At 44.8% G+C, this 25828-nt stretch overlaps 1 protein-coding gene across 1 annotated transcript in view; it reads right to left on the bottom strand.

Moving 5' to 3' along the window:
• Positions 1–25828, bottom strand: part of POLA1 (DNA polymerase alpha 1, catalytic subunit) — a 477386-nt gene that overhangs the window by 427149 nt on the left and 24409 nt on the right. Inside the window, exons 3-8 of the mRNA XM_088451643.1 lie at positions 19772–19868; positions 3768–3842; positions 3396–3511; positions 3116–3178; positions 1772–1876; positions 1521–1689 (exon numbers count right to left, since the gene is read on the bottom strand). Of these exons, the coding sequence (XP_088307769.1) occupies positions 1521–1689; positions 1772–1876; positions 3116–3178; positions 3396–3511; positions 3768–3842; positions 19772–19868 (625 nt within the window). The remainder of the gene's footprint in view (positions 1–1520; positions 1690–1771; positions 1877–3115; positions 3179–3395; positions 3512–3767; positions 3843–19771; positions 19869–25828) is intronic.

Below are 25828 nucleotides of genomic sequence, written 5' to 3'. Positions count from 1 at the left end.
CCTGGGTACTTAGGTGTTCAGCTCCCAATCCTTCTGACAAGAGGTACAGCATGACAGACTGACTAACTGCCCAAGCACATTTACATCTCTGTAGTCCTCCACGATGAGTGTAGAATTCACCAAGTGTGACTAGACCCTCGGCTTCCCATAGAAACCAAAGCAGCAAAACCTAGGGCCAATCAGTCTTGGGGCCTTGACTGGGACAAAAAAAACTCTATCCTTTTCTCTACTTGAAAATTATTTTATCCAGTTCAGCAACAAACAAGTTCTGCGCAGAGAATAGAAGAAACTCCAAAGTCTTCTTGGACTCCACCTTCCAAGTCTGAAGTCATAGGACGTGGTGTGTCAATATTGCAGAGACTGAAATCCCAGCCTCCAGGGAGTATATTTGCCAAAGATCGATTTTGGATTCTTTTCGATTTGCCATTCAATTTTGATATTGGAGATTTACTAAAGCCAAAATGGAATGTCAAATCGAACAGAAAACGGAAATGAACTCAAAATCAAATATAGGCAAAACATCAATGTTTTCCCATAGTCCAATATAGGATCCCTTCACTTACTAACATTCGATTTGCAAATCGAACTCAAAAATCGAACTTCAAATCCCCAAATGAATAGAATAATTAGAGACAGTCGATTTGAGGTTCAAAACACCATTCGTTTAGCTGGAAATTTATTGTGATGCCTTTAAAAGTTCCCAAAAGCATGTGGGGCAGTCTGGCTGTAAAAATAATGGCTGCTCAAAACTATGCTATGCTGTATCAGGGGCATAACTAGCTCTTTGGGGGCCCCATAGCAAAGGTGCACACAGGCCACCGCCCTCCCCCCAAGGTGGGGTCAGCCGACTTACCCAGGCAAACCCAATATAAAATGTTTGTAAAATATTTTTTATACAATATATATATATTATACATATGTGTGTATATATATATATATATATATATATATATATATTTTTTTTTTTTTTTTAAGGTGAGCATATTATATTTATGAAGAATTATAAATGACTAACTTTTCTACAGTGTGCACAAGTGTTTCCAATTTTTCTCCCCTGTTAATTAGTGTGCATGTGAGACATTTGGCCCAATATGTAGTAATAGGAAGTCGAGTTCGATTTTGCATTCAATTTTAATGGGGATTTGAGGTTCAATTTTGGAAAGGATTTCATAAACTGAACACAAAATCCCTTCTTAAAATCGACCAAAATCGAATTTGATTTGAAATATCGAATGCAAAATCGAATATTAGTAAATGAGGAATTTGTTAAGGGATTTTACAGTTCGATTTCGGAATTGCAAAGCAATACAGCAGGAGGCATCACGTATCCGAGCTGCGCTGCATTACGTTGTCCAACGCCGCATCGGATACTCTGCGAAACATTGGCCGGCTCAGGCAGCAAACAGTATTAATTTGTTAATTATTTTAGAAAGTTTAAACAAAATCTATGAGAATCTTAAACTTTTAACAGGTCAGACAAAATATGCAAAATAAAGTATTAAGCTTTGGGAGAAGAGTACCTGTTGAAGTTTCCTCCAATTTAATCTTGCTCCCGTTTTCAGTAACACTTGATAGAACTGGCTTTTGTTTAATCTCCACTTTTTTAGTAGATGAATAGCAGGCAGCTTTAGGGGAGGAGATATATTCATGTTTTGCTGCATGAGGTAGCTTTTTTAAACTTGCAGAAGCCTAAAAAACACATACAAAAAAAAAGGTTAAAAAAAAGCAGTCAGATCAAATAATGGTCACACACATATGCTGTGATTATTACCTTGGATGTTGGACCTTCAGATTGTAGTGAGAAAGGATTAAGTGGTGTTCCAGCAGGCCTCTTCTTCTTTAATGTAATTATTGGGGGTAGAGTAATGTGTGCAGACTACAAAAAAACAAATAAATCAATAAATACAAATAAAAATTGACTAGTCAATCAGACAAAAATATAATTTTACAGCACAATGACAAAACATGTTCCTGTACAGAGATATCCAAAACCCCTACCACACACACACATTGCTTTCAGCAGCCAATTAACACACTAATGTTTAGGTTCTAGGAAGAAATTAAAGTAGCAGAGATAACCCCACACAAGTGCAACAGAATTTGGCCAGATGTCAAAAAGTAAATAAGATTATATAATTTATTTCTAAATAAATGAAAAGCATGATATATGGCTTAATGGCAGTAGCATCGTATTAATATATTTTAGTCTGCATCCTATGTCTAATGCAGTATACACACGTAAAGATTTTCTGTCCAACCGTCCAACTAGTTGATTGGTTGGAATGAAAATCTGGTAACGTATGGGAGTAACTGATTATCAGCAATTTGTTCCTAAATGCCAGAAAACAGATGAAAATGGTCGTCAGACAAATTTGTTAAAATATTTGATCGAAACAATTTGTTTACACAACAGTTTTTGGCCATTTTCCGGCGTTTGGGAGCAAATTGCTGATTGTCATTTGCTTTCATACCTTACCAGATTTTCATTCCAACCAATCAACTAGTTGGATGGTTGGACAGAAAATCTTTACGAGTGTATGCAGCTTTACAGCAGCATACACACGGTACAACCTGCACAACCAAAAGATATCGCTGATAGATTTCCCTCAAACTTTCTGTAGTGCAGGGCAAACGATTTTGGGTGTACACACTGATAGATATTTCAGTGAAGTAATGTCTTTACAGGCAAATCTTGACAAAATCGTCAAAGTTGGACTGCATATACGTGCGACCATAGATATCGTTAATGCAGGAACGTGCATCATTGCTCGCTGGTCGATCGTTCACTTCATAAAAATGAACGATATAGTTATTGTTCAGGAAAATCGTCCCGTGTGTATGCAGCATAATGGTGCGTACACACGGTACGATCTGTACCACCGACTTGAAAGATATCTTTCAAAGACATCTTCAAAGATCTCTCAGTGAAGTCATCCTGCCACACCTCTGAACAAGCAAAGTTGACGATATCGTCCAAGTTCTCCTGCATGCATGGACGATGAAAGATATCTTTATCGTCCATGCGATGACTGCAAAGAAGTGAACGATTTGGTTAATGAAAGTCGTACCGTGTGCACGCACCATAAGTGTGTAGTGATAATAAAATATACTGTACCTGTGATTTCAAATCTTGTAGTAAATCACCCAGTAAATTGTCAGTTGATAGGTCCACAGTTTTCTGCAAAAAAATAAAAAAAGTCATACATAACGCACATTGCCTGTTGATAAACATGCACACATCACACATACTAATGGCATACATACTGACTCATTAAAATACTAAATACCATCAAAAGCAAATTCTCATCATGCAAGCAATAATTACATTCATAATCACTCAAGACAAAATGACCAAACCAGATAAACAATCCTATATCTTATTAGAATTCACTCACATCTGTAGTTTTTTTCCCAGCGCTGGCCATAAACATTGACTTGATGTTGTTTGGTTTGGACACAGATGACTTTTTCACATTTGTTTTGTCTTTAGCTGTTTCTTTACCTCCTTTTCCTGCAAGGAACAGTCATTTAATCCAAGAAAACATAGACCCATCAAAACAAGATGCTTTTACGTCCTAAAATGAAGAACTTGTGTACATTGAGCACAGTAGAAGAAACGATGGGACCGCACTTGCCAGGAAAAGCTTGGTAAAAGGAAACATCTTCAACTGTCTATTTCATTCATCATAACAGAAATGTGCAGCTGATGCATCAATTAAATACATTTAACAATCAGTGAAGTTATTAAAGCAGGTTGCTATACATACTTTTATCGATATGCACATCTTCCTCAAGGTCATCATCAAAAATTTCTCTTCCATCTTCCACATAACCTGTCCCATCTACAAATTACAGCACATAGAGTTTAAGATTAAGCACACATCATAAAAAAGTATTACACAGAATATATTGTACATAAATCATATCGCTCAGCGTGTTCAGCTTTGTCGTAGCTGATCCACCTGCTGGGGTACTATTGCTCCAACTCCTCATAGAGAATATTCAGTCTACTCCAAAAGAGGGCAGACTTGTAGAAACATGTCCACTTTTAATTCAGTAAGTTGTTGGTCAATGCTTTGGTCCAACTTTGAAAACACATCATGCAGGAAGATCTAACATATTTAGATAATTGAATATAAAACTTCTTGTAGCAAATGTAACATTATGACCAATATATTTGTCTCTATTAATATATATTGAGAGAATTGATAATATAAAAGGTATGTTCGATAGAATATTGTTATATTACAATCTTGAAAGCCTATAATTCAAGACACTAAATACGGTTAGGTACATCAGATAGTAGACAGCATTTTCGATCTGGATATATAAGAATGATAAAATCAATGTATCGGTTTGCTAAAATAAACTTTTTTCCAACAAACAATTCAATAATAAAGGTTATGGTTTTAACTTTGGTGTATTAATGCATCTCCAGACTCAAGTAGCACAACTTCTGCCTAATTAAACACCTGAGTAGAGGAGACTGGTTTAAAATACCAGGCAGCTTATATAATAATTATTCCTCTGATAAAATTGCATTATGCAATTTAAAAATGCATTAAAAAAAAAAAAGTGCTGCATTCCTCAATGTGATTCTTGTTCAGGACAACAACTATACCATTTGCACAAAAATTGAATTTCTAAAAGTATCAACTTCGAGTCTGATGCTGCAATCGTGTGATATAGTTAATTGTTTCTGAACTCTTATTAATCCCAGTGACTGGATTTTTATCTTACTAAGGCCCGTATTCAATTAGCCGTGAAATGTCCCAGACTTTTCGACTGTTGTACTTTCCGCCGCCTTTGACTGTTTGGGACGCGAAATCAAGGCATGCGCGTCTCCGCGTTTCACCTTATTTAATTGCAGAACAGGCGAAAACGCAAATCGGCGAATGCATAACAGATGGAAAGTACTGAATAAAATGAGGGAATCAGTTTGTACCCCAAATTAAGACGCTCTGACACTGGAAATCATTACAGATGTGTGCTATTAGCCCTAATGTACTTTGTGCCCTTAAGTTGTGTTAAAAGCTTTCTAGAAGCTTTTTTTTTGTAAAAGTGGTGAAGAATGATAGACAACAGTATTTTTGGGGGGAAATAAAGAGGTCAGGCAAATTTGGGGTACTTGAACATGGGTTATAGCATATTTTTGTGTCTCTAAATTGCACTTTTAAAAAAATTGAAAAATCCACCTGCAGCATGCACCTGCAATCCTATACACACCTGGCCCATCCAAACAGCAACCCAAGAAACCTATTTTGCTAGTTTTTATCCTTGTCCCCCCACTTTTTTCATTTTCGCCCCCAAAATGACATGTCTTTTTGAGGTGTTCTGAGGTAATTATTTTTTTGCCCGATTTATCCTTTTTGGGGGGTACAGAGAGTTCTGAATCATTTCCCCAAATTTGCACCCCAAAAAGGAGATTTTGCCCTTTTCTCCGCCATTTATATGAGACACTTTTTCGCCTGTTACAGTGCATTGAGGGCCTGATTCAGAGCCGAACGCTCTGACCAGAGCGCTCGCTCTGAATCAGGGCCCTCCTCCCTCAACTTGGAGCGGCCTCATGGACGCTCGCATGCGCAATTCGGCACCATCGACCCGCTTGCGAGAGTCCTGCGCTCGCAAGCGGGTCTGTATCAGCCCCTGAGTTCCCGCGTACATGAAAACGTCCTGGAATTGAATTTGAAGTTAAGACGCAAACCGGAGAAAATCGACTATAGGCGAAACTTTTTTGTGGATTACGGCTTTTCGCGTCTAAATGAATCCAGCCCTAAGAGGGGATTCTTTTATATACATTTTTCTGCTGAGAGGTGCTTATAAATTATATTTTTAGTTTGATATACATTATCCCAAATTAATTGAGTAAAAAATTATGGTAGACTTCCCTAGATAACACTTTCTTCGAGGTCCATTGGGTCCACAGGGATACCATGGGAATATTATGGTTCCAGAGATCCAAGCACCAAACAGTTAAAGCTTCAGCTCCCAGGATGCCTCGGGTCCTCCTCCAAATATACCCCGGCCCTAACCACAGGCATTTTGTTAACAAGCCCAAAGGCAGAAGGAAAAAGGAGAAGGAAGAGCAATCTTACACCAGAAACACTCTTAGTCAAGATGAGGGAATCTGTGACCGAAAGAAAAAATTACCCATGCAGCCAGGTGCGTCAGGGTGGGTGCCCTGTGGACCTCGTAGAAAAGGAGTCATCTATGTAAGTCTACAATGACTGATTTTTTTTCTTCTTCGGGGTCCATAGGGATCCACAGGGATACCATGGGGATGTCCTAAAGCAGTTCCCCTAAGGTGGGGGATACTCCTAAGCAGAAAGGAGAACTCATCGCCCAAAGGAAGCATCCTGAGGGGCAAAAGTATCAAACGCATAGACCCTAAGAAAAGTGTAGAGAGAAGACCACGTGGCTGCCTTACACAGCTGTTCAGCAGAGGCACCACCACTAAATGCCCACGATGGCCCTACAGACCGAGTAGAATGTGCCGTCACCGTACTTGGGACAGGGAGATCAGCCTGTGTGTACACCTGAGATATAGTCATGCGTAGCCATCTCGCCAGAGTCTGCTTATTAGCTGGCCATCCTCGTTTGTGAAAACCATATAATATAAAAAGAGCATCTGATTTTCTAACAGAGTTTGTCCGCTCCACATAAATACGTAGAGCACGAACTACATCCAGGGAGGCTTCACCTACAGAAAGATCTTGAACCTGAAAAGCTGGAACTACAATTTCTTCATACACATGAAAACAGGACACTACCTTAGGAAGGATACCCTCCCTTGTACAAAGAACAGCTTTATCCTGGTGAAAAATTAAAAATTGGGAGCGACAAGAAAGCGCTACCAAACCAGAGACTTTGCATGCAGAAGAGATAGCGAGGAGAAAAATTGTCTTCGCTGTCAACCATTTCAAATCTACAGAGTCCAGGGGTTCAAATGGGGGAGCTTGCAGCCCCTTAAGAACCAACGAGAAATCCCACAGTGCTACCGGTGGAACAAAAGGAAGCTGAACTTGCAGAACTCCACCCCCCCCCCAAAAAAAATAAAAAATATCTAATATCTGGTAATGAGGCAATCTTCCTTTGGAACCAGACTGACAGTGCAGAAACCTGCACTTTCAAAGAGGCCAGGCGGAGATCACAGTCTAAACCCGCCTGCAGAAAAGCCAGCACACTGGAAATCCTGAACACCTTAGGATCATACTTTCTGTGGGCACACCACTGACCAAAGAATGCCAAACCCTGTAATAGATGCAGGCAGGGGATGGCTTTCATGCCTTAAGCATCACCTGAATTACAGCACTGGACAAACCTTTAGCTCTTAAGATAGAAGATTCAAGAGGATACGGACTGTCTATGGATAGATTCTGTATGTCGGTGAACCAGTGACGTCTGTGCCAAGCTGGAGCCACCAGTATTACTGTTCCGCCTTCCTGCTTGAATTTCCTGAACTCTTGGGAGGAGGGAAATCGGAGGAAAGAGATACGCCAGCTTGAAGTCCCATCTTACTGCCAGTGCATCCACAAAGGCTGCTGATGGGTCTCTGGACTTGGACCTGTACCTGGGGACTTTGTGGTTGTGACGTGATGTCATGAGATCTACTTCTGGTAAACAAATGGGGTCTACCAGAAGCTGAAACACTCCCGGATGGAGACACCACTCTCCGGCTTGTATGTCCTGGCGACTTAGGAAGTCTGTTTCCCAATTTATTACTCCCGGTATGAATATTGCCGAGATAGCCAGAAGATGACATTCTGCCCAAATCAGAACCTTTGTCACTGCTTTCATGGCTGCGTAACTTCTCGTGCCTCCCTGATGATTGAGGTAGGCCACTGTAGTTGCGTTGTCGGACTGGATCTGGACCAGCCTGCCTTGGAGCAGGTCCTGTGCCATGACAAGTGCTTTGTATACTGCTCGCAGTTCCAGAAAGTTTATTGGTAGATGACTTTCCGATATGTCTATCTTCGCTGAAAGGTGTGATGACCCATCACTGCCTCCCATCCGCGAAGACTGGCGTCTGTGGTGAGAAGCACCCAATTTGGAATACAGAATGGGCACCCTTCGTTCAGATGATCCTTTCTCAGCCACCACAGGAGGGAGTGACGAAACTCTGGAGTGAGAATGATCCTCTGGCAATGAAACGGAGCATACCCCACCATGTCGAAGGTGGATACCATTGATCCCAGGACCTGCATTGCTAACAGAATGGATAGTGTAGCCACTTGCGTACTCGTAATGATAGGGCCACAATCTTGGCAGAAACACCATTTGTGTCAGAGAATCCAGAAGAGCTCCCAGACGTACAATCTGCTGTGTTGGAGAAAGCGATGATTTCTTCCAACTGATGATCCAGCCGTGCTTTTGTAGGCAGGCTATGGTCAGTTGAAGGTGGTTTTGTAAAATAACTGGAGTCTGCGCCAATATAAGGAGGTCATCCAGATATGGCAGCATTCTGACTCCCTGACGCCTGTGATAGTCCGCCATTATTTAGGTTAATACCTGGGAGCCGTAGATAGGCCAAAAGGGTAGAGCCTGAAATTGGTAGTGTTGATGAAGGACAACAAACCGTAAAAATTGTTGGTGGGATGGTGTAATAGGAACATGCAGATATGCACCCTGAATGTCCAGGGAAACCATGTAATCACCCGGCTCCATTGCCAAAATAATTGACCGGATAGTTTCCATATGAAATTTGGGTACAAGGATAAACCTGTTTAGGGTTTTTAGATTTAATATAGGACGATTAGCCCCATTCGGTTTCGGAAACAGAAATAGATTGGAATAATAACCCCCTTCCCTGTTGCGACACAGGAACCGACCGGGACTATTACCTCCACCTGCAGCAGGGAGTGAATGGCTTCCTGAAGGGTCTAGGCCGCATCTGGTGGAGGATGTGTGCAAAAAAGCTTCTGGGGAGGATGCCTCCTGAAAGTGAGGGCATAACCCTGAGAGACCACTTCTCGGACCCAGGCATCCTATTGTTTGACGCCAATAATCCCCAAACTGAAGAATCGGCTTCCCACCCTGGGATCCCCCAGGAGGAGGCCTGCCCCATCAGGCCAAGGGTTTGTCATCCAGTTTAGAAGTTGGACGTCTTGCCGGGCCAGACCTCTTAGTTTGTCGCCTTGTGGTCTTGCGAAAACTAGTCGGCTTAGAGGAAGACTGTTCACTTGCTCGTCCCTGGGGACAGAAGGACCGAAAAGAAACCTACCTATACTTTATAGTTGCTGTAGATGGCGGCATACCTGCTGACATTGAAGCCGCCAGAGCAGCTATTATTTTATCCAACTCTTCTCCAAAAAAGTACCTTTCCATAGAAAAGTAAGCCTTCCAGCGCAATCCTGTATCAGCCTTCCAGGATCTTAGCCAAAGAGCCCTGCGTGCCACTATTGAAGCTGCTGATGCCTTGGAAGCTAAAATTCCTGCACCTACTGCAGCTCCCCCCAGACAGGAAGCAGCTTCCCATATATGGGAGATATACAGTACATCATCTGTTCTCTGGTAGCATCTGTTAGAGAATCTTCCAATGCCCCATCCATTCTTCAAAAACTTTGGCTACCCAGGCTCCAGCCATAGCTGGAGGAGTAACCGCTCCAGATGATGAAAATATCGCCTTAAGATATGCTTCAATTTTTCTATATGTAGAATCCTTCAGAGAAGATGCTGACTGAATAGGCAATGTAACATTTCTGATTAAATGAGTCACATGAGCATCCACAGTAGGAGGTAACTCCCACTTCGTACATACAGAAGCTGGGAAACGATACAACGATGTTATTCTTTTATTCACATCAGTTTGTCCGGGTTACCCCATTCCTCATCCATAAGCTCAGCAAGCTGTTCAGATACAAGAAACTCCGTTTTGGCCACCTTCCGGTGGTGATTAAACATTGGAGCCTTCTTACTATAAGCTGGTTCATCATCAAACATCTAGGATTGATTTAACTGCCCTCACCAAAGGAGAAACATCCACTGTGGACGGATTGTCCTCCTCCCCTGAGTTAGACCCTGGAGAAGAACCCTGCGCATCATCCGATTCCTCTGATGATGTATCTGAATCCATATGTTGGGCAGACTGATAAAAAGATAACTTGCGCTTAGGCGTCTAAGTAACTACCGGTCTGCTTTCAACATTAGATGATGCCATACTCTGACTAGAATGGCCATAAACATCCTTCCAGGAAGGATGCATAGGAGGTGCAAACAATACTGTGAACATCCCATCCAAGGAGGCATAGTGGGTGAAGCCATACGATACACAAACTGCTTCATTACCTAGGACAGAGAGGATACCCAAGATGGCTCTTGTCCAGGGACGGGTAAACTGGACTGGTGAGGTGGCTCTTTATAACAGCCAAAACACAAACCATCCTTTAAGTCCTGAGGGGACAAATGGGTCATAAATAATTTACATCAGGGCTTGACAAATGTTTCTAAAATCTAGGAGCCAGGATGAAAGTGTAGGAGCCAGACCCCCTCTTCTCCCAGGGCAGCATTACTGAGCACCTATGCCCCGGCAACCAACCCCCACGGCCACACCACTAACAGGGTACCCCAGGTAAACTACCCTCCCACAGCCACATTACTGAGCAGCTAACCCCCCTCTCCAGGCAACAAACCCCCAGAAAGACCACCCCGCCGCAGCCAAAAAACCCCGGGCAAGCAAAGCCACTGCTGGGCCCAGGTGCAAGAATATGCTTTGGGCACCCCTATGCAGTGCCCCCTGTAGTGGTCCGCTATGCAGTGCCCACAGTAGTGCCCCATATACAGTGCACCCAGTGGTACACCATTAACAGTGCCCCCAGCAGTGCTCCCCCATATGCATTGCCCCAGTAGTGGTCCCCCTATGCAGTGCCCCCAGTAATAGTCCCCACTATGCATTGCCCCTAGTAGCGCCCCCCCTAAACTGTGCCCTAGTAGAACCTCCCATTACACAGTCCCCCAGTAGCGGCCACCCCCCCCATACAGTGCCAGTAGTAATCCCCGCTATACTGTGCCCCCAGTAGTAGTCCCCCCCATGCAGTGACCCCAGTAGCAGTCCCCACTATGTATTGCCCCTAGTAGCGGCCTCACCCTGTACAGTGCTCAGTAGCGGCCCCCCCATACAGTGTCCCCAGTACTGGCCACCCCCCTCCCTATGCAGTGCCTCTTACACAGACAAAAAAAAAAAAACACCACAACTTACCAGAACCCCGCTCCTGCCAACAACCGTCACTGTCCACTCCGCTGGGCCCGCTCTCGCTCTGCATTATGGGATGGGAGAGACGTCATGACGTCTCTCCCATCACCCGCTAAGGGGGAGGCGGAAGGCGGAGCTCATCAGTGAGCTCCAGCCGCCTCCCTCCGTGGACGCAGCAGCCAAAGTGAGTCTGTATGACTCATCGGCTGCTTTAACAAACACACAGCTGCCGCTGGCAACTGTGTGTTTGTTCTGTAGTGTGGACCACTAGCGGTGGCAGGGGGTTGCACTCAAATCTGGTCGCCTGACCTGGCCCCGAGGTTTTGTCAAGGCCTAATTTACATGAAACCGGCACACGGCTCTCCCCCTTCTGTTTCCATTTATCTTTTGACACGTTCAATAAAGGTAATAAATGCAATGTTATGTGACAGCCTTTACAAAATCTTAATGAATGTGAAGTACTCAAAGAAAAACCTCCACCCTTAGAGGATGGAGAGAAAAAAACAGTGATAGTTAGAATTGACAGACAGAAATAAAAGGACGTGTCAATACAGCAGCTAGCAAACAGTCACATACAATGCATATGCAATATAATTACAATCGACTCTAAATCAGCTACACAAACACAGGAATGGTAAGATATAGAGCACTATAAACCTTAACCAAGGGAGAAGTATACAGGGAGACTGACCCAAACCCTCCTAAGATTAACAGCTACAGCAGCGCACTGGTAGTGGACCTTGAGTGTCTCAAATACACATGGAGGGTAGGCAGAGCCACCCAGTCACGCAAAACTCTTCGAAGGAACTGTGTCTGAGTCGGGGGAGGAGCTGCCGGGGGAGTTAACTCAAAAACATAGAAATAAAATAAAACATAAAATAAAAGCTTAGGACTGCCTGAGAAGCCTGTTACAAAAGGTGCATCTTAAGCCTGCTGCACCAAACAAACAACTGAATGCCTGTGGCTAATGGCGGGATATATATGGAGGAGGACCCGAGGCATCCTGGGAGCTGAAGCACTAACTGTTTGGTGCCTGGATCTCTCCAACCATAATATCCACATGGTATCCCTGTGGATCCCTATGGACCCTGAAGAAGAAATCAAAATGTATGTAGTCATGGCATTGTCTTTTTTTTTTCTAGTTCTGAGTAATTGAGTGAATGCAGCGCTGTTCCTTTTTCTTTAACTGCATTCTTTGGTTGGCTACCATTTGCCACAGCAGCTTGATGCAATGATTGTTATTCATTATCAAGGTAGATTTAAATACTCCTTTTTGGTACACTATTTCAGTATGCAATCGGGAAGCCGACTGCCTAAATACCGGCAGCCGGCTTCCCGACTGTCATATCCCGGCAAGGGTGAAATGCCGGGTGTCTAGATGTAGACACCCGCATTTCCCCGACGCCGGGAGACCAGCGCCCGGCATCCCGATCGTAGTGATGCCGGGCGCCGCGAGCGGACAGCCGCGGGCAGGGCAGGGTTAGGTTTAGGGCTCCCGGGGGGGACTTAGGGTTAGACACCCCCCTGGGAGGGTTAGGCTAGGGGGAGGGAGGGTTAGGGTTAGGCGCACCCCCGAAGGGGACTTAGGGGTAGGCACCCCCCAGGGGGACTTCGGTTTAGGCAGCGGGGAAGGGGGTGGTTAGGGTTAGGCACCCCTAAGGAGGGTTAGGGTTAGGTTAGGTTAGTACATACTCACCTATCCACGATCGGGATTTCCAGCGCTGTCGGGCTTCCGCTGCTCCGAACTCTGCTCATGTCGGGCTGCCGCTGACGGGATTCCACTATTTCTATCCCAGCTCCTGTTATACTGAATTAAATGAATCAGTCTAGCTAGTGTTTTATAAATACTTGGATTGTAGTGACTATATTGGATTGATCAGACATATTCAAACTATAAATATTACCCAGGAGTGTTACTGGAGATTGTTTATGCGTTTTTGCTGCACACTGCAGTTACCATGTGGGATGTTGCTGTTTCAGCGATTGCTGCACATCATGACTGCGATCTCAGTGAGGAGGCAAATATCAATTGATCGAGTATTTGAGAGAGAAATGGAACAGATGAACTGCTGATGTTTCTCTCCTTACCATTTATTCGGGGCTCTATGTACCTAACTGAGCCTATCAATATTGAACTTTTTGATACATAGATAGAATATTTTATAGTAATAAATACAGGAATTGCGATTTGATACATTTGTTGGAGTAATTTGTATTTAGTATCATCACTGCATTTTATTTTTTAAACATTTCCATCAGGTCTCACATCCCCTTCACTCCCAAAAAGATCCATTTATCTCAAAATCATTTTGCCAATTAATTCACAACTTATACCTCATCACAATAATCAAATTATTTGCCACTTTCACTTAAAAAGTCCGCATTTAGGACCCGATTCAGAGCCGCTCACTCTGAATCAGGGCATCCTTTTTTTTTTTTTTTTCTTTAAAGAAGGCCTCCTGGCCGCTCGCATAGCTGTGGGTGACCACCCACAGCTTATGCGAGCGGCCAGGTGATGGTCGCGACCATCGGGCTTGCGACAAGACCCTTGTGGTAGGGTCTCGTGGTCGCAAGCCCCAGTGGACTTCCTGCTCTAATAGAGCAGGAAGTCCACCTACTGACATCACGAGTGATGTCAGTAGGGCCGCCCACAAATGGCAGGCGTTCCTGCAGGAACGCCTCAGTTTGCCCAGCCACCCCCCCTGCCCACCTCCAAAATCAAGCTGTCCATCACCATTGACAGCTGCCCCGCTTTGGTGTAAGACTCGTAGCGATGGAGCGACCGTCGCTGGCCGGGTCTCACGCATGACGGAGCAGGTTCCGGCATGCGCTGTGGGGGATCATCGACCCGCTTGCGAGCGGGTCTGAATCAGGCCCTAAGATCTAACTAACAAAATGTCGGCAGAACCCATTAACCACCAAATAACAAAATGCTGGGTAACACATGGTTAATAGGGTTTAATATTTTGTTAATAAATAAGTCTCAGGCAGTTAGGTTAGGGAATATTCACATCGGGGGAAGTGCTGCTAAAAACTGGTGCTACGCAGGGTTGTGTCCTTAGACCCTTATTACATTCATTGTTTACCCATGGATGCTTATCTTCCCTGTCTGTCAAGGTTGTAAAATTTGCAGACAAAATTGCAGTCATTGGGTTAATTAGCAATGTGCATTTTTATAGGAATCAGATGGTGAAGTTGGCTGAAGCAAGACCATCTCATCTTAAAGGGTGCTAAAACGAGGTGGTGATTGATTTTAGATGGGGCAATACAGTGCATCCAGAAAGTATTCACTTCACTTTTTCCACATTTTGTTATGTTACAGCCTTATTCCAATATGGAATAAATTCATTTTTGTCCTCACAATACCCCATAATGACATGAAAAAAGTTGTTTTGAGATTGTAAATTGAATTAAAAAAAAACACACTAAGAAAATCACATGTACATAGTATTCACAGCCTTTGCAATGAAGCTCAAAATTGAGCTCAGGTGCATCCTGTTTCCACTGATCATCCTTGAGTTGTTCATACAGCTTAACTGGAGTCCACCTGTGGTAAACTCAGTTGTTTGGACATGATTTTGAAAGGCATACACCTGTCTATATAAGGACCCACACTTGATAGTGCATGTCAGAGCACAAACCAAGCATGAAGTCCAAGGAATTGTCTGTAGACTTCCGAGACAGGATTGTCTCGAGGAACAAATCTGGGGACGGGTACAGAAAAAATATTTGCTACTTCGAAGGTCCCAATGAGCACAGTGGCCTCCATCATCCATAAATGGAAGAAGTTTGGAACCACCAGGACTCTTCCCAGAGTTGGCCGGCCATCTAAACTGAGCGATCAGGGGAGTAAAGGCCCTAGTCAGGGAGGTGACCAAGAACCCGATGGTCACTCTGCCAGAGCTACAGCATTCCTCTGTGGAGAGAGGAGAACCTTCCAGAAGGACAACCATCTCTGCAGAAATCCACCATTCAGGCCTGTATATTAGAGTTAGTAAAAAGCACATGTCAGCCCACCTGGAGTTTCCCAAAATACACCTGAAGGACTCTCAGACCATGAGAAACAAAATTCTCTGGTCTGATGAGACAAAGATTGAACTCTTTGGCGTGAATGCCAGGTGTTTTTGTTTGGAGGAAACCAGGCACCGCTCATCACCAGGCCAATACCATCCCTACAGTGAAGCATGGTGGTGGCAGCATCCTGCTGTGGGCATGTTTTTCAGCGGCAGGAACTGGGAGACTAGTCAGGATAAAGGGAAAGATGAATGCAGCAATGTACAGAGACAACCTGGATGAAAACCTGCTTCAGAGCACTCTTGACCTCAGACTGGGGCGACGGCAGGACAACCTAAGCACACAGCCAAGATTATCAGAGGAGTGGCTTCAAGACAACTCTATGAAGGTCCTTGAGTGGCCCAGCCAGAGCCCAGACTTGAATTGAACATCTCTGGAGAGATCTGAAAATGGCTGTGCACCGACGCTTCCCATCCAGCCTGATGGAGCTTGAGAGGTGCTGCAAAGAGGAATGAGAGGAATGGGTGAAACTGCCCAAAGATAAATGTGCCAAGCTTGTGGCATCATATTCAAAAAGACTTGAGGCTGTAATTGCATCAACAAAGTATTGAGCAAAAGTTGTGAATACTTATGTATGTATGATTTAATAGTTTTTTTTTATTAAATATAAAAAAAAAAAAAAAAATTGCAAAAAACCTTTTTACACGTTGTCATAATGTGGTATTGTGTGTAGAATTTTAAGGAAAAAAATGAATATATTCCATTTTGGAATAATGCTGTAACATAACAAAATGTGTAAAAAGTGAAGCGTTGTGAATACTTTTTGGATGCACTGTACTTTGCCTAAGTTGTCAGTATAGTTAGATGGCGTGACCATCGAAGTGGTGGAGTCCTTTAAGTTATTGGGGACCCAAATTTAGTGTAATCAAACAGTCTCTGAACACAATAGAGTATTCCCGTTAGGCTGTTTTAGCAGGACGCCACACCCTGACCGATTTTAATAGGGCAAAATGCGCCCTGCCCTTTAGCGGTGCCCCGCTAATACAGCCTGCGCCTTCCCCACCTGCGGGCCGCAGTGTCCAGCTGGTGGGAAAGTTGCGGTGACCGATCTCCGCCTGGTGAATAGATGTGGTGTGCGCATGGCAACTTTTCACCACGAAGGAAGCCCAGCACCCCTGGAAGTTCTGGGCACGCCCCTAAGTGTGTCGATTGGGGGCGTGTCACCAAAACATGCCCCCTCGGTCAGCCCCATTTTTGGAAACGCGCAGAGACTCTGTCCGCGGTTTAGAGGGAATACTGCTACATTTTTACCGCTGAAACGGTTGAGGGCAGCTGGTGTGATTAGAGGCACACTTTTTTTTCTCTTAAATTTGAATAGATGCAGAATTGAGAGTGTTCTATTATTGTTTGGTTTGGCAACTACACTGCAACCAAGCGAGAGTGTACATGAAGTCTGGTTAGGAGTGCAGGTAAAATAAATGGGTTGCGGTTGCCCAGTATTCAAGAGCTCTATGGTAAAAGGGTTTTAAAGAGAGCTAGGGGTATTTTATCTGACCCAAGCCATCCTTATCATAGGTTATTTAATAAATTACCATCAAAGTTTTCGAACCTTGATGACACGTACAAAAAACATTTGCATTACAATTTTTTGCCATTTGCTGTACGTATGCTAAATTGTGATATTGCGTTGATCAAAGTTTGTGTAGAAGGAGGAGAAATTATGAATGTTATTGCCATCTGTTATTTACTTATTGTGCCAGGATGTTATCCATTGTAATTTAATTTAACAATTTGTTCTGTCTTGTTAATGAGCATAAAGTCATATTGTATTGTAATGCAGATATGCACATAACTGGTACAAACAGATCCAGCCAGGTGCTTAGGGAGTTAATGCAAGTAATGTACATTTTAAGGTAACACACTATTATACATTCAGTGGTGGCAGTGGCCCTTTAAGAGTCAGCGTTGGTGACACAATGGCACTTATGCTATAAGATCCAGTCTCCGGGGCAGCGAGATGCTCAGGTGGAACGTCCTGTCTCAATGGAGGAAAGAGACGACATGTAGTAGCGCATTTGGGTCAGAGGTCGCACTGAGGCGTCGGCACACCTCCGTCTTAGTTATAGAGTCCTGGTCCCTGCAGTAAAGAGACAGCGCAGAGGGCACTCCCCTCTTAAATTGGATTGAAATGTAAACTAATTATGCTATATACTCTGCACTTCTCATTTGGAACATTAGCTTCTGTAACCACAACAACTGGTCCTAGCAACAGAAAGGAAGTGCTTATTCAAAAGACACGAGAAATGGAAAGCATTCCCAATTTCCCTGCACTTGGACCACACTACATCAGAGTATGAGGTAAGTAAGAATTCATATCCTCTCTCCCAGACCCCTCTACACAGGAAACCACACCGCAGGTACAGGGTGTAGATTAGTTTACGAAACAGATTAGAGGTGTTCAAAAACGGCATCACAACTTACCTCTAGAAACTGTAAAACGTGAATATTTTTAATAGAGTTTATTGTGAAGAACATGGGACAGGAGAAGGTCCATTTCTGCCATATCCCTGCTCTCAGATTTCACAAAAGCAATGCCTAACAAAGGGTGCACTCCCCACAAAGGATACTCAGGATAACCCCACGCTCCTCCTGGAAATCAATGTGGATGGGGACTGCGCATCATTTTCTTTGCAACAACAAAACGACTCCCAACAACAGATGTCACAGAACCTCACACACAGAGCACTACTACTAGACTACTACTTTAGAAAAGAAAAGATATCAGCCCCTTCGTATGAACTGCTTAAATGATCATAAAAAGAATGATATATTGGAAGACTCACAGCTACATGATATTGTTGTCATATAACCTCTACTTATTCATGCACAGTTAACATTGTGCGCATCAGCCAAACGCTTTGGACATAACTCAATAAGGACCCAAAGAATAACTGTCACACTAAGAATTTCTGACTACTTGTATATTTTCCATATTTACATGTGAATTTCAACACCAATCCTTTCACCAACTTCACAACTGCATATCCTTGGTGCAACACACCACCTTATTGCCATCAAGGTCTCTTACCTGTGACCCAAACACAGCAAAATCCTTCCTTGCACGGTCATCCTACCTGTACAACTAACCTGATTCGCCAGAAGCACAACGAGAAGCTATGGTCACAGTGTAATATGGGTAGGTATAAGTACGCTCAACCAAACATTCTAATAAGGTAACTTTTTTTTATGCATCACAAATATACTCTCTACAGGATTATTACACCATAGGTGCCTAATGAATACTTTGTAAATAAAATAAACCTTTCCACTTCTAGTCAGTCAATCTCCTAACATTTATTATTCCAGACTGATTTAAGAGTGCATAGGTGAAGCTAAAAGTAACCTCTTATGAATTTTAAAATACGAATGTTTTGATTTACAGTATATAAATGTTCAGGAGTCTACATGCACTTTACAGCTGCATTACCACCCTAGTAAACAATTCACCAATCAGAGTCCTGGGGCTGCTACATGCAACTTTTTTTTCCCCCAAGCTCTGTAATACAGAACCATCAAATCAATATGGATAAACATCTTTACATGGACGCCTGCCTATTCACCTTGCCACCACAGTCTCAGGATTTTCACCTGTGAATGTAATTTATGGACATACATGTCAATTTTACTTCTAAAGTTCCACGGGGAAGAACTATTTTCTTGCAAAGCAAATACAATTCAATATTACAATTTGTTGCCTATTGGTAGAAGTGTCAGTGTGAGTCCTGCGGCATAAAAGGGCAAGCAACCTCTTCTGTTCTCACCGAATCATTCTTCATTCACTACTCACATAATGCTTCAAAATGTCTGACCATGCAACCAGGGCCGTAACAGGGCTTTTCTGCATCCTGTGCTGGTAATTACAGGAGGTAGAGCTGCAGGTTTCTTGCCTGGAGCGAGCGTCCACTGCAGCACTGTAGTAGCGATTCTGGCTGCAGGTTGCTTGCCTGGAGCGAGCGTCCACTGCAGCACTGTAGTAGCAATTCTGGCTGCAGGTTGCTTGCCTGGAGAGAGCGTCCACTGCAGCACTGTAGTAGCGATTCTGGCTGCAGTGTGCTAGCCAGATGCAGGGGCATGGGTGACCTGCAGTACCGTCCACAAGGCACTGGCACCGCTCACACCCCCCTAGTTATGGCACTGCTGCAACTGTAGAAGTGGATTCATGTTAATTTAAAACTGAGGATTGTTGTTTCAAATAATACATTATAATAGACAATTCCAAGTTAGAACAGTTTGAAATAAAATCCCATATATTGCTTTTGCCGCATCTTAACACAAATCAAGTTCATACAATTTTGAATTAACAATATTACATGTCAATAATATGCTCCTAAGAGGTGTTATTTAACATTTCAATATGATAAAGGACTTATTACTCTTATTCATCCCTTATATGCTTAATGCATGACTTCAGTTATTTTCTCCTATAATAGTCAGAAGCAATTGGATTCAGCACAAAGATCAATAGAAAAGTGAAAAACGTCAAAGTTCCCAGACTTAATTAAAACTCACCATCATCTATTATCCAGTCATCATCCTGCCGTTCTCTGACAATCTTTGAGTAAGCTTCCTCGTCCACCTCCTCATAAATGCTTGCCATTTCCTCCACCTTATAACAAAAAAAATAATAAAGTACAAGTTTTGCCATAGAACAAATGCAAACACGTTATGACTAGAGAAACACGGTAGCAAATGTATTTGTTTGGTTGTTAAAGAAATTACACAATCTCTGTTGCCAATTAGTGGGGAAAATGTATGAAGGGGCGGTAGGGGGGGGGGAGGTAAGTGCTGCAGTTACCGCTTCCCTACATGTAGTAATTCAGGGAAGCGAGCAGAATGACAGGAGGACTATGCATCAGTCATTATCAGAGCTCCTATATTCAAAATAGGGCGTAGAAGTAAGCAGGCAATGTATGAACTTTTTTTTTTTTTTTTTTTTAAAGCCCTGGTTGCCGCTGGGAGAGAATGATCGGGGCATGTTTAGAATGGATGCAAGTGCCGGTCTCTACAGCAACAAGTGGAAGGGTGTACATCGCCAGACAGGTGAGTTAACACTCCCTCTTCGGCAAATATAGGTATAATACATAGGTTGTAAAGGCCATTAAAATAGACAGATTACATACTGACCTCTAAATTACTAAATACAGGCATTCTGAAGCCCTGAATTAGACTTTTATTGCTCATTGTATGTAAGAAGAAAAACAAGAGATATGGTAAGAACTTACCTTTGTTATCTCAGTTTCTACGAAGTCCATAGGGTCCACAGGGTTGACCTTGGGGTATAGGTTGGGAACCAAATCCGGGCACCACGCAGTTAAAGCCTTTAGCTCCCAGGATGCACTTGGGTCCACTCTCCCTATAACCCCGCCCCCCAGCCAGAGGCACCTCAGATTGTAAGTAGCCAAAGGCCGGAGGAGGAGAGAAAAAGAGAGAGAAAACTGGAACACTCTAGAACCATACTCACAGAAAAGGAGACGGGAAACCGGTGACCAGTAACACAGCCCATATGAAGCCAGGTGCGTCAGGGCGGGCGCCCTGTGGACCCTATGGACTTCGCAGAAACAGAGATAACAAAGGTAAGTTCTTACCATATCTCTTGTTTTCTACTTCAGGGTCCATAGGGGGTCCACAGGGTTGACCTTGGGGATGTCCCAAAGCAGTTCAACCAAGGGTGGGGACGCTCCTGTGCTGAGAGGAGAATCCGTCGCCAAAAAGGAAGCATCCTGAGAGGCAAAGGAAACCAATGCCTAGAACCTTAAAAAGGTATGGACAGAAGACCACGTGGACACCTAGTAAGGCAAAACAGCCGAGGCGCCACGACGAGCCGCCCACGAGGGTTACACGGCCCGAGAAAAAAACAAGCCTCAACGACAGAAATGCCCACCCATGGGTAGGCCCCTGAGGAAGACATACGAGGCCATCCAGTCAACATTTCATTATAGGCCGGCCATCGTTTCCAGAAACCGCAAACCACCAATAAGGAGTCCGATTACCATAAGGAACTTGAACGGATCACATAAAGCCAAAGAGGCCGGACCACAGTCCATGTGGCCACACCAGCCGAGAGGACTGGGAACTGAATGGCCATACCATAAGTTCCAGAATAATATGGAACCTAAAAACCACTTTAAGAAGAAACACAGGGCGAGAGCAACTCACACCCTGACATGATGCCCTCCAGAAGAGGGAGCCACATGAGAACGCTCCCAATTCAGACACTCTCCTGGTTGATTTAAACACCCTGAGAGAGAGAGAGAGAGAGCTTAAACAATAGACCATGTAATGGCTATCACAACCAGCGGTTCCATTGACTGTCCCCGGAGGGAACAAAGAACCACTACTAACTCCCCAGGAGTCCCTAGGGAGGACAAGTGGAGACATAATCCAGAAAACACTCCAAAGGATGAACTGGATACCAGAGCGGAGCAATTCCATATCTTAACCATACCGACAGTGTAGAGATCCGCACTGTCAGGAAGGCCAGGCCAAGGGTGAAACCCAAGCCAGCTGGAAGGAATGCCAGAATATCTGGAAATCCTGGACACCGGAGGATCGTATCGACAGGTACGATACCATAAGAATTATGTATGCCACAGTCCGTGGCAGATCCCAGCAAAGTCTGGCCTATCTGCTCTAAACATCTCAATGAAGACAGAGCCAGGGAAGCCCGAGGACCACAGTAGGGGCGCAGTTAAAGACAAGCGATTCAGATCCAGGGAAAAACAAGGACCCTGAGACAACAGGTCCAGATAGTGAAGCAGTAGGAACGGAGCATCGATGAGGAGACTCCGAAAATCTTAGTACCAGTGATGTCTGGGACGACCTGGAGCCCCCAGAAGGAAAGCCCCTCCGTCTCGAATTAAACTTCCGAAGACCTCGAGGAAGAAGGGAGACCGGAGGACACAGGTACACAAAGTGGAAGGACCACTTCACTGACAAAGAGTCACTGAAGGTAGCTTCAGTACTCCTAGAGCTGGACTGTAACACCGGTAATGTGTGATCGAGTCAGAAGGCCGTGGGGATCAATCCCCTCAGGGAGGCCCCCTCTGCTCACCAGGAGTTGAAACCTCTCTTGGAGAAGAGACTAGTCCCCGGGATGCACGCCGTGACGGCTGAGGAAGCCCGCTTCCCAATGGAGAGCTCCGGGAATAAACACCGCAGAGTTGGCCAGGAGAAGACCCTTGGACTATGTCAGAATGGGTGACATTCCTAACATTGCCACCCAACTACCAGTGTTGCCTAGATGGAAGCCACTGTTGTGACACTGTCGGACTGAACCTATTCAGGTTTACCGTGACAAATGGGTTAGGCCAGAGTGAAAGTCCAAGACAGCTTAAAGTATCAACAAGTTAAGTGGCAGGGCAGAAGCGACAGACGTCCAACTGCCCCGAAACGAATGCGGACCAGACACTGTCTTTAGCAAAGAACACCCTGGACGAGATGGCCATAGCCACCCGGACAGAGACCAACTCGCCTCCGGAGAAAGTATCATCGTTCGAACAGCGATCCGATGGAAAAAAACTCGATCCATCTGGAGGGGAGTCAATTATGGCAAGGCCTGGAATGGAACTGAGCACATTCCACCCTACCAAAAGGTAGACACTCTGGTAGACCGCGCATCACAAAGAGTAATGACATATGTCGACTGCGTAGATATCCGCACACTCGAAGTTGAAGAGTGGAGATCTTGTCTTACGCCAGAAAAATTCTCAGATTCTGAGAATCCAGCAGTGCTCCCAGATGAAGAAAACCCTGTGAGGGATGCAGGGAGGACTTTTTCTCCGTTGACTAATTATCTGTGCCGAGAAGAAGCCCCGGTTATCCTGACCTGGCGGTAAAGTACCTTGGTGATCCTGCTAAAAGCAGGAGACCGTCCAGAGAAAGGAGCATTCGGATACACTGAACAGGTGAACTGTCAGAAAATCCATAAAGCTGGTAAACCCCGGTGGAGTTGAGGACAGCCCCAAAAGGCAGAGCCCGAAACTTACAAGTGTTGCTGTGGCACAGCAAACCTGAACCCATGCTGATGAGAGGGCTCTGTATGTACCCGTAGGTACGTATCCTAAATACTCGGATATACCATAAAATCCCCAGGTTCCAAACATCGGATGATGGAGCATGGACGATTCCACCTGAGTCAAGGCACCGTTTGAATCTGATTCAGGGATTTGAGACAGAGTATAGGCAAAGGAGGACCAGTCGGTCACCGCCCCAAAAAGAAAGTAGAACAACCAGTCCCTCACTGAGATAGTGAGGTTGGCCGAAATAGCTCTGCTTACCACAAAGACTGTATAGCTTTCTGGGATTGTAAGGCCCTGATCAGTTCTGAAGAAGGGCCGTGTAACAATGCCTGTGAGGAGGCTGCATGAGCAATGAGAGGCCATTGAGAATCAGTACCTCACTCTGGAAATTCCCCAGATGTAGACCTGTCCCGTCAGGCTGAGGGTATATCCTCAGGTGTAGAAACAGGGTCGTCCGGAAGTCCAGGACTGCTCGGTACTGGATATGGTGGCCCCCATGGAGGCCGACAGCCTAGGAAAAAACAGGCCTTTAGGCTGACCCTGAGGACAAAAAGACTTAACAGAGTTAGTCCGAATGTAGTGGGAGTAGCTAAAGACGGTATCTCCCCATTAGTGATACTGCCAATGATGCAACGATCTTGTCAAGGTCAGGACCAAACAAGAACTTCCCCATGGAAGGAGTGTGCACCTCTGCTTTCCCATAACGCAGCCATAGGGTATTGCGGCGGATACAGACGCCGCCGAAACCCTGAAAGTTAGAAGACCGGCATCCCATGAGGTAATCCCACATATGACCACTGCATATTTTGTGAGCGGCAAAAAGATATTTGAACCTCAGACGTGTTGGAGGGGAAAAACGTCACAAAAGCATCACCATGCGATGGCCATGGTAGGACGGGCAACAGGCCCTGAAAACGAGTACATTGATTTCAGGCAAAGTTACCACCTACGGATCCGTAAAATTCGTCCAGGCCGGGATGGGAGGCGTATTAATGCCTGTAACCCGATGATTAACATACAAATCCATCCCAGAAGGGGATTTCCATTACTTGTGAGGACCCTCAGGGAATGGGAAACAGGAGGCCTTTGTGACTCCTCGTATCTGGGGACAGCCAGACTCCCACTATGAGATCCACCCTTGGGCAGAAAACGGGAGATGTATGATACAGGTGCAGGATCGACATTCTCTATATCCAGAATGAGCCTGGCTACCAGCCCCAAAGCAGGGATAATAATACTTGAGATCGGCTCCCCCCATGTGAGAGGGAAAGAGCCGAATATACCATCCAGTTCACGGCAGAGCCACTGGTCAGTAACCACAGGGCGTATATCACGCCAATTAGTATTTCGTATAAAACGACATCCACCAGGGTGGCCGTTGTGGTAATCGCTGCAAGGGGAATGACAGACCGATGTGGTATCGGAGGTAATTCATGTACTGTGAAAAACCCCGGCGGGGAGCGACAGTCTGTTGCACAGGGGTAAATTGCAAGAAATTGCGAGATACCCAGAGTTCAAAAGGGCAGTATGGTGAAGTAACTCCAAGCGAGGGACGACAATGGGGCCCGCCCGGCGATCCTCAAAGGAGAGGATCCTGAGAAACAACGCCCTTTAAGGGGGTCGTGCAAGGGGCCCCGCACCAGATGGTGCCGCATACATAAACCTTTCTGAGTTAAAATCCTCCGCACTAATTCCTGCAGGCTATGACTTGCAGGATAGCAATAATGGGTGCAGTATCGTGTGCAATCTCCTGGTCAGATATATCTGACTATCTTGATGGAAATATTAAGCAGCGCCATACCGGTCCTGACTGACGCTAAGATTAGCTGCAGGGACCCATTATCAGCGTATGCAACTCACAGTTCCATCTAAAATATGGCAACGTGCAGCACGCAACAGTATGTGACAAACCTCACAGATATTAACAAATATATATATGTGAGGTCTCAGAACCACCCCAGGTACACCTGTATTAGGGCAGATAAAGAAAAGGGATAGATATACACTGACAGGTGAGAGAAAAAGCAGACAGTCAGCACTAGCATAAGTCACATACAATGCAGAAAAATATATATACATACATAAGCATGACATATAATATACTGCACAATGTCGCTACATTCAACTGCCCAGATTCAGTGTCTGGGAAGGCTATAGCGCTGTGTACACTCACCCAAAATGGCCAGGTACGCAGGGGGACTGGGCTCACTGACATCCTAAGAGTTCTGCAGCACCACAGAGAGAAAATGGCCACTGGAGACCTCAGAAGAAGCGTGGCCCGCGGAGGAAGCAGCTCAGCGACGCCAGACTGTATTATTGAAAGGCGCGCTGAGCTGAGGGGAGGAGCCGCTAGACAGGGAAGGCTTCCTCCCCTGGCTAGCAATTGACCCCCCGGGATGCCGGCTCCCGCTGCCGCTATAATCCCTGGTGGGCTGTGGACACGCGGGGTATGCCTCCATGGAGGGGGAGCCCGCCGCCACCGCTAGCGCCTCCGGTCTGTCCCCAGAGACCGGAGGCATAAGGCTGCATATTCACACGTGGATCACCG

This window comes from Taudactylus pleione, unplaced genomic scaffold (genome assembly GCF_031769625.1).
Source record: "Taudactylus pleione unplaced genomic scaffold, aTauple2 ptg000026l, whole genome shotgun sequence".
Classification (NCBI taxonomy): domain Eukaryota; kingdom Metazoa; phylum Chordata; class Amphibia; order Anura; family Myobatrachidae; genus Taudactylus; species Taudactylus pleione.
The sequence above is the reverse complement of the archived record's forward strand: the minus strand, read 5'-3'. Positions and strand labels throughout refer to the sequence as shown.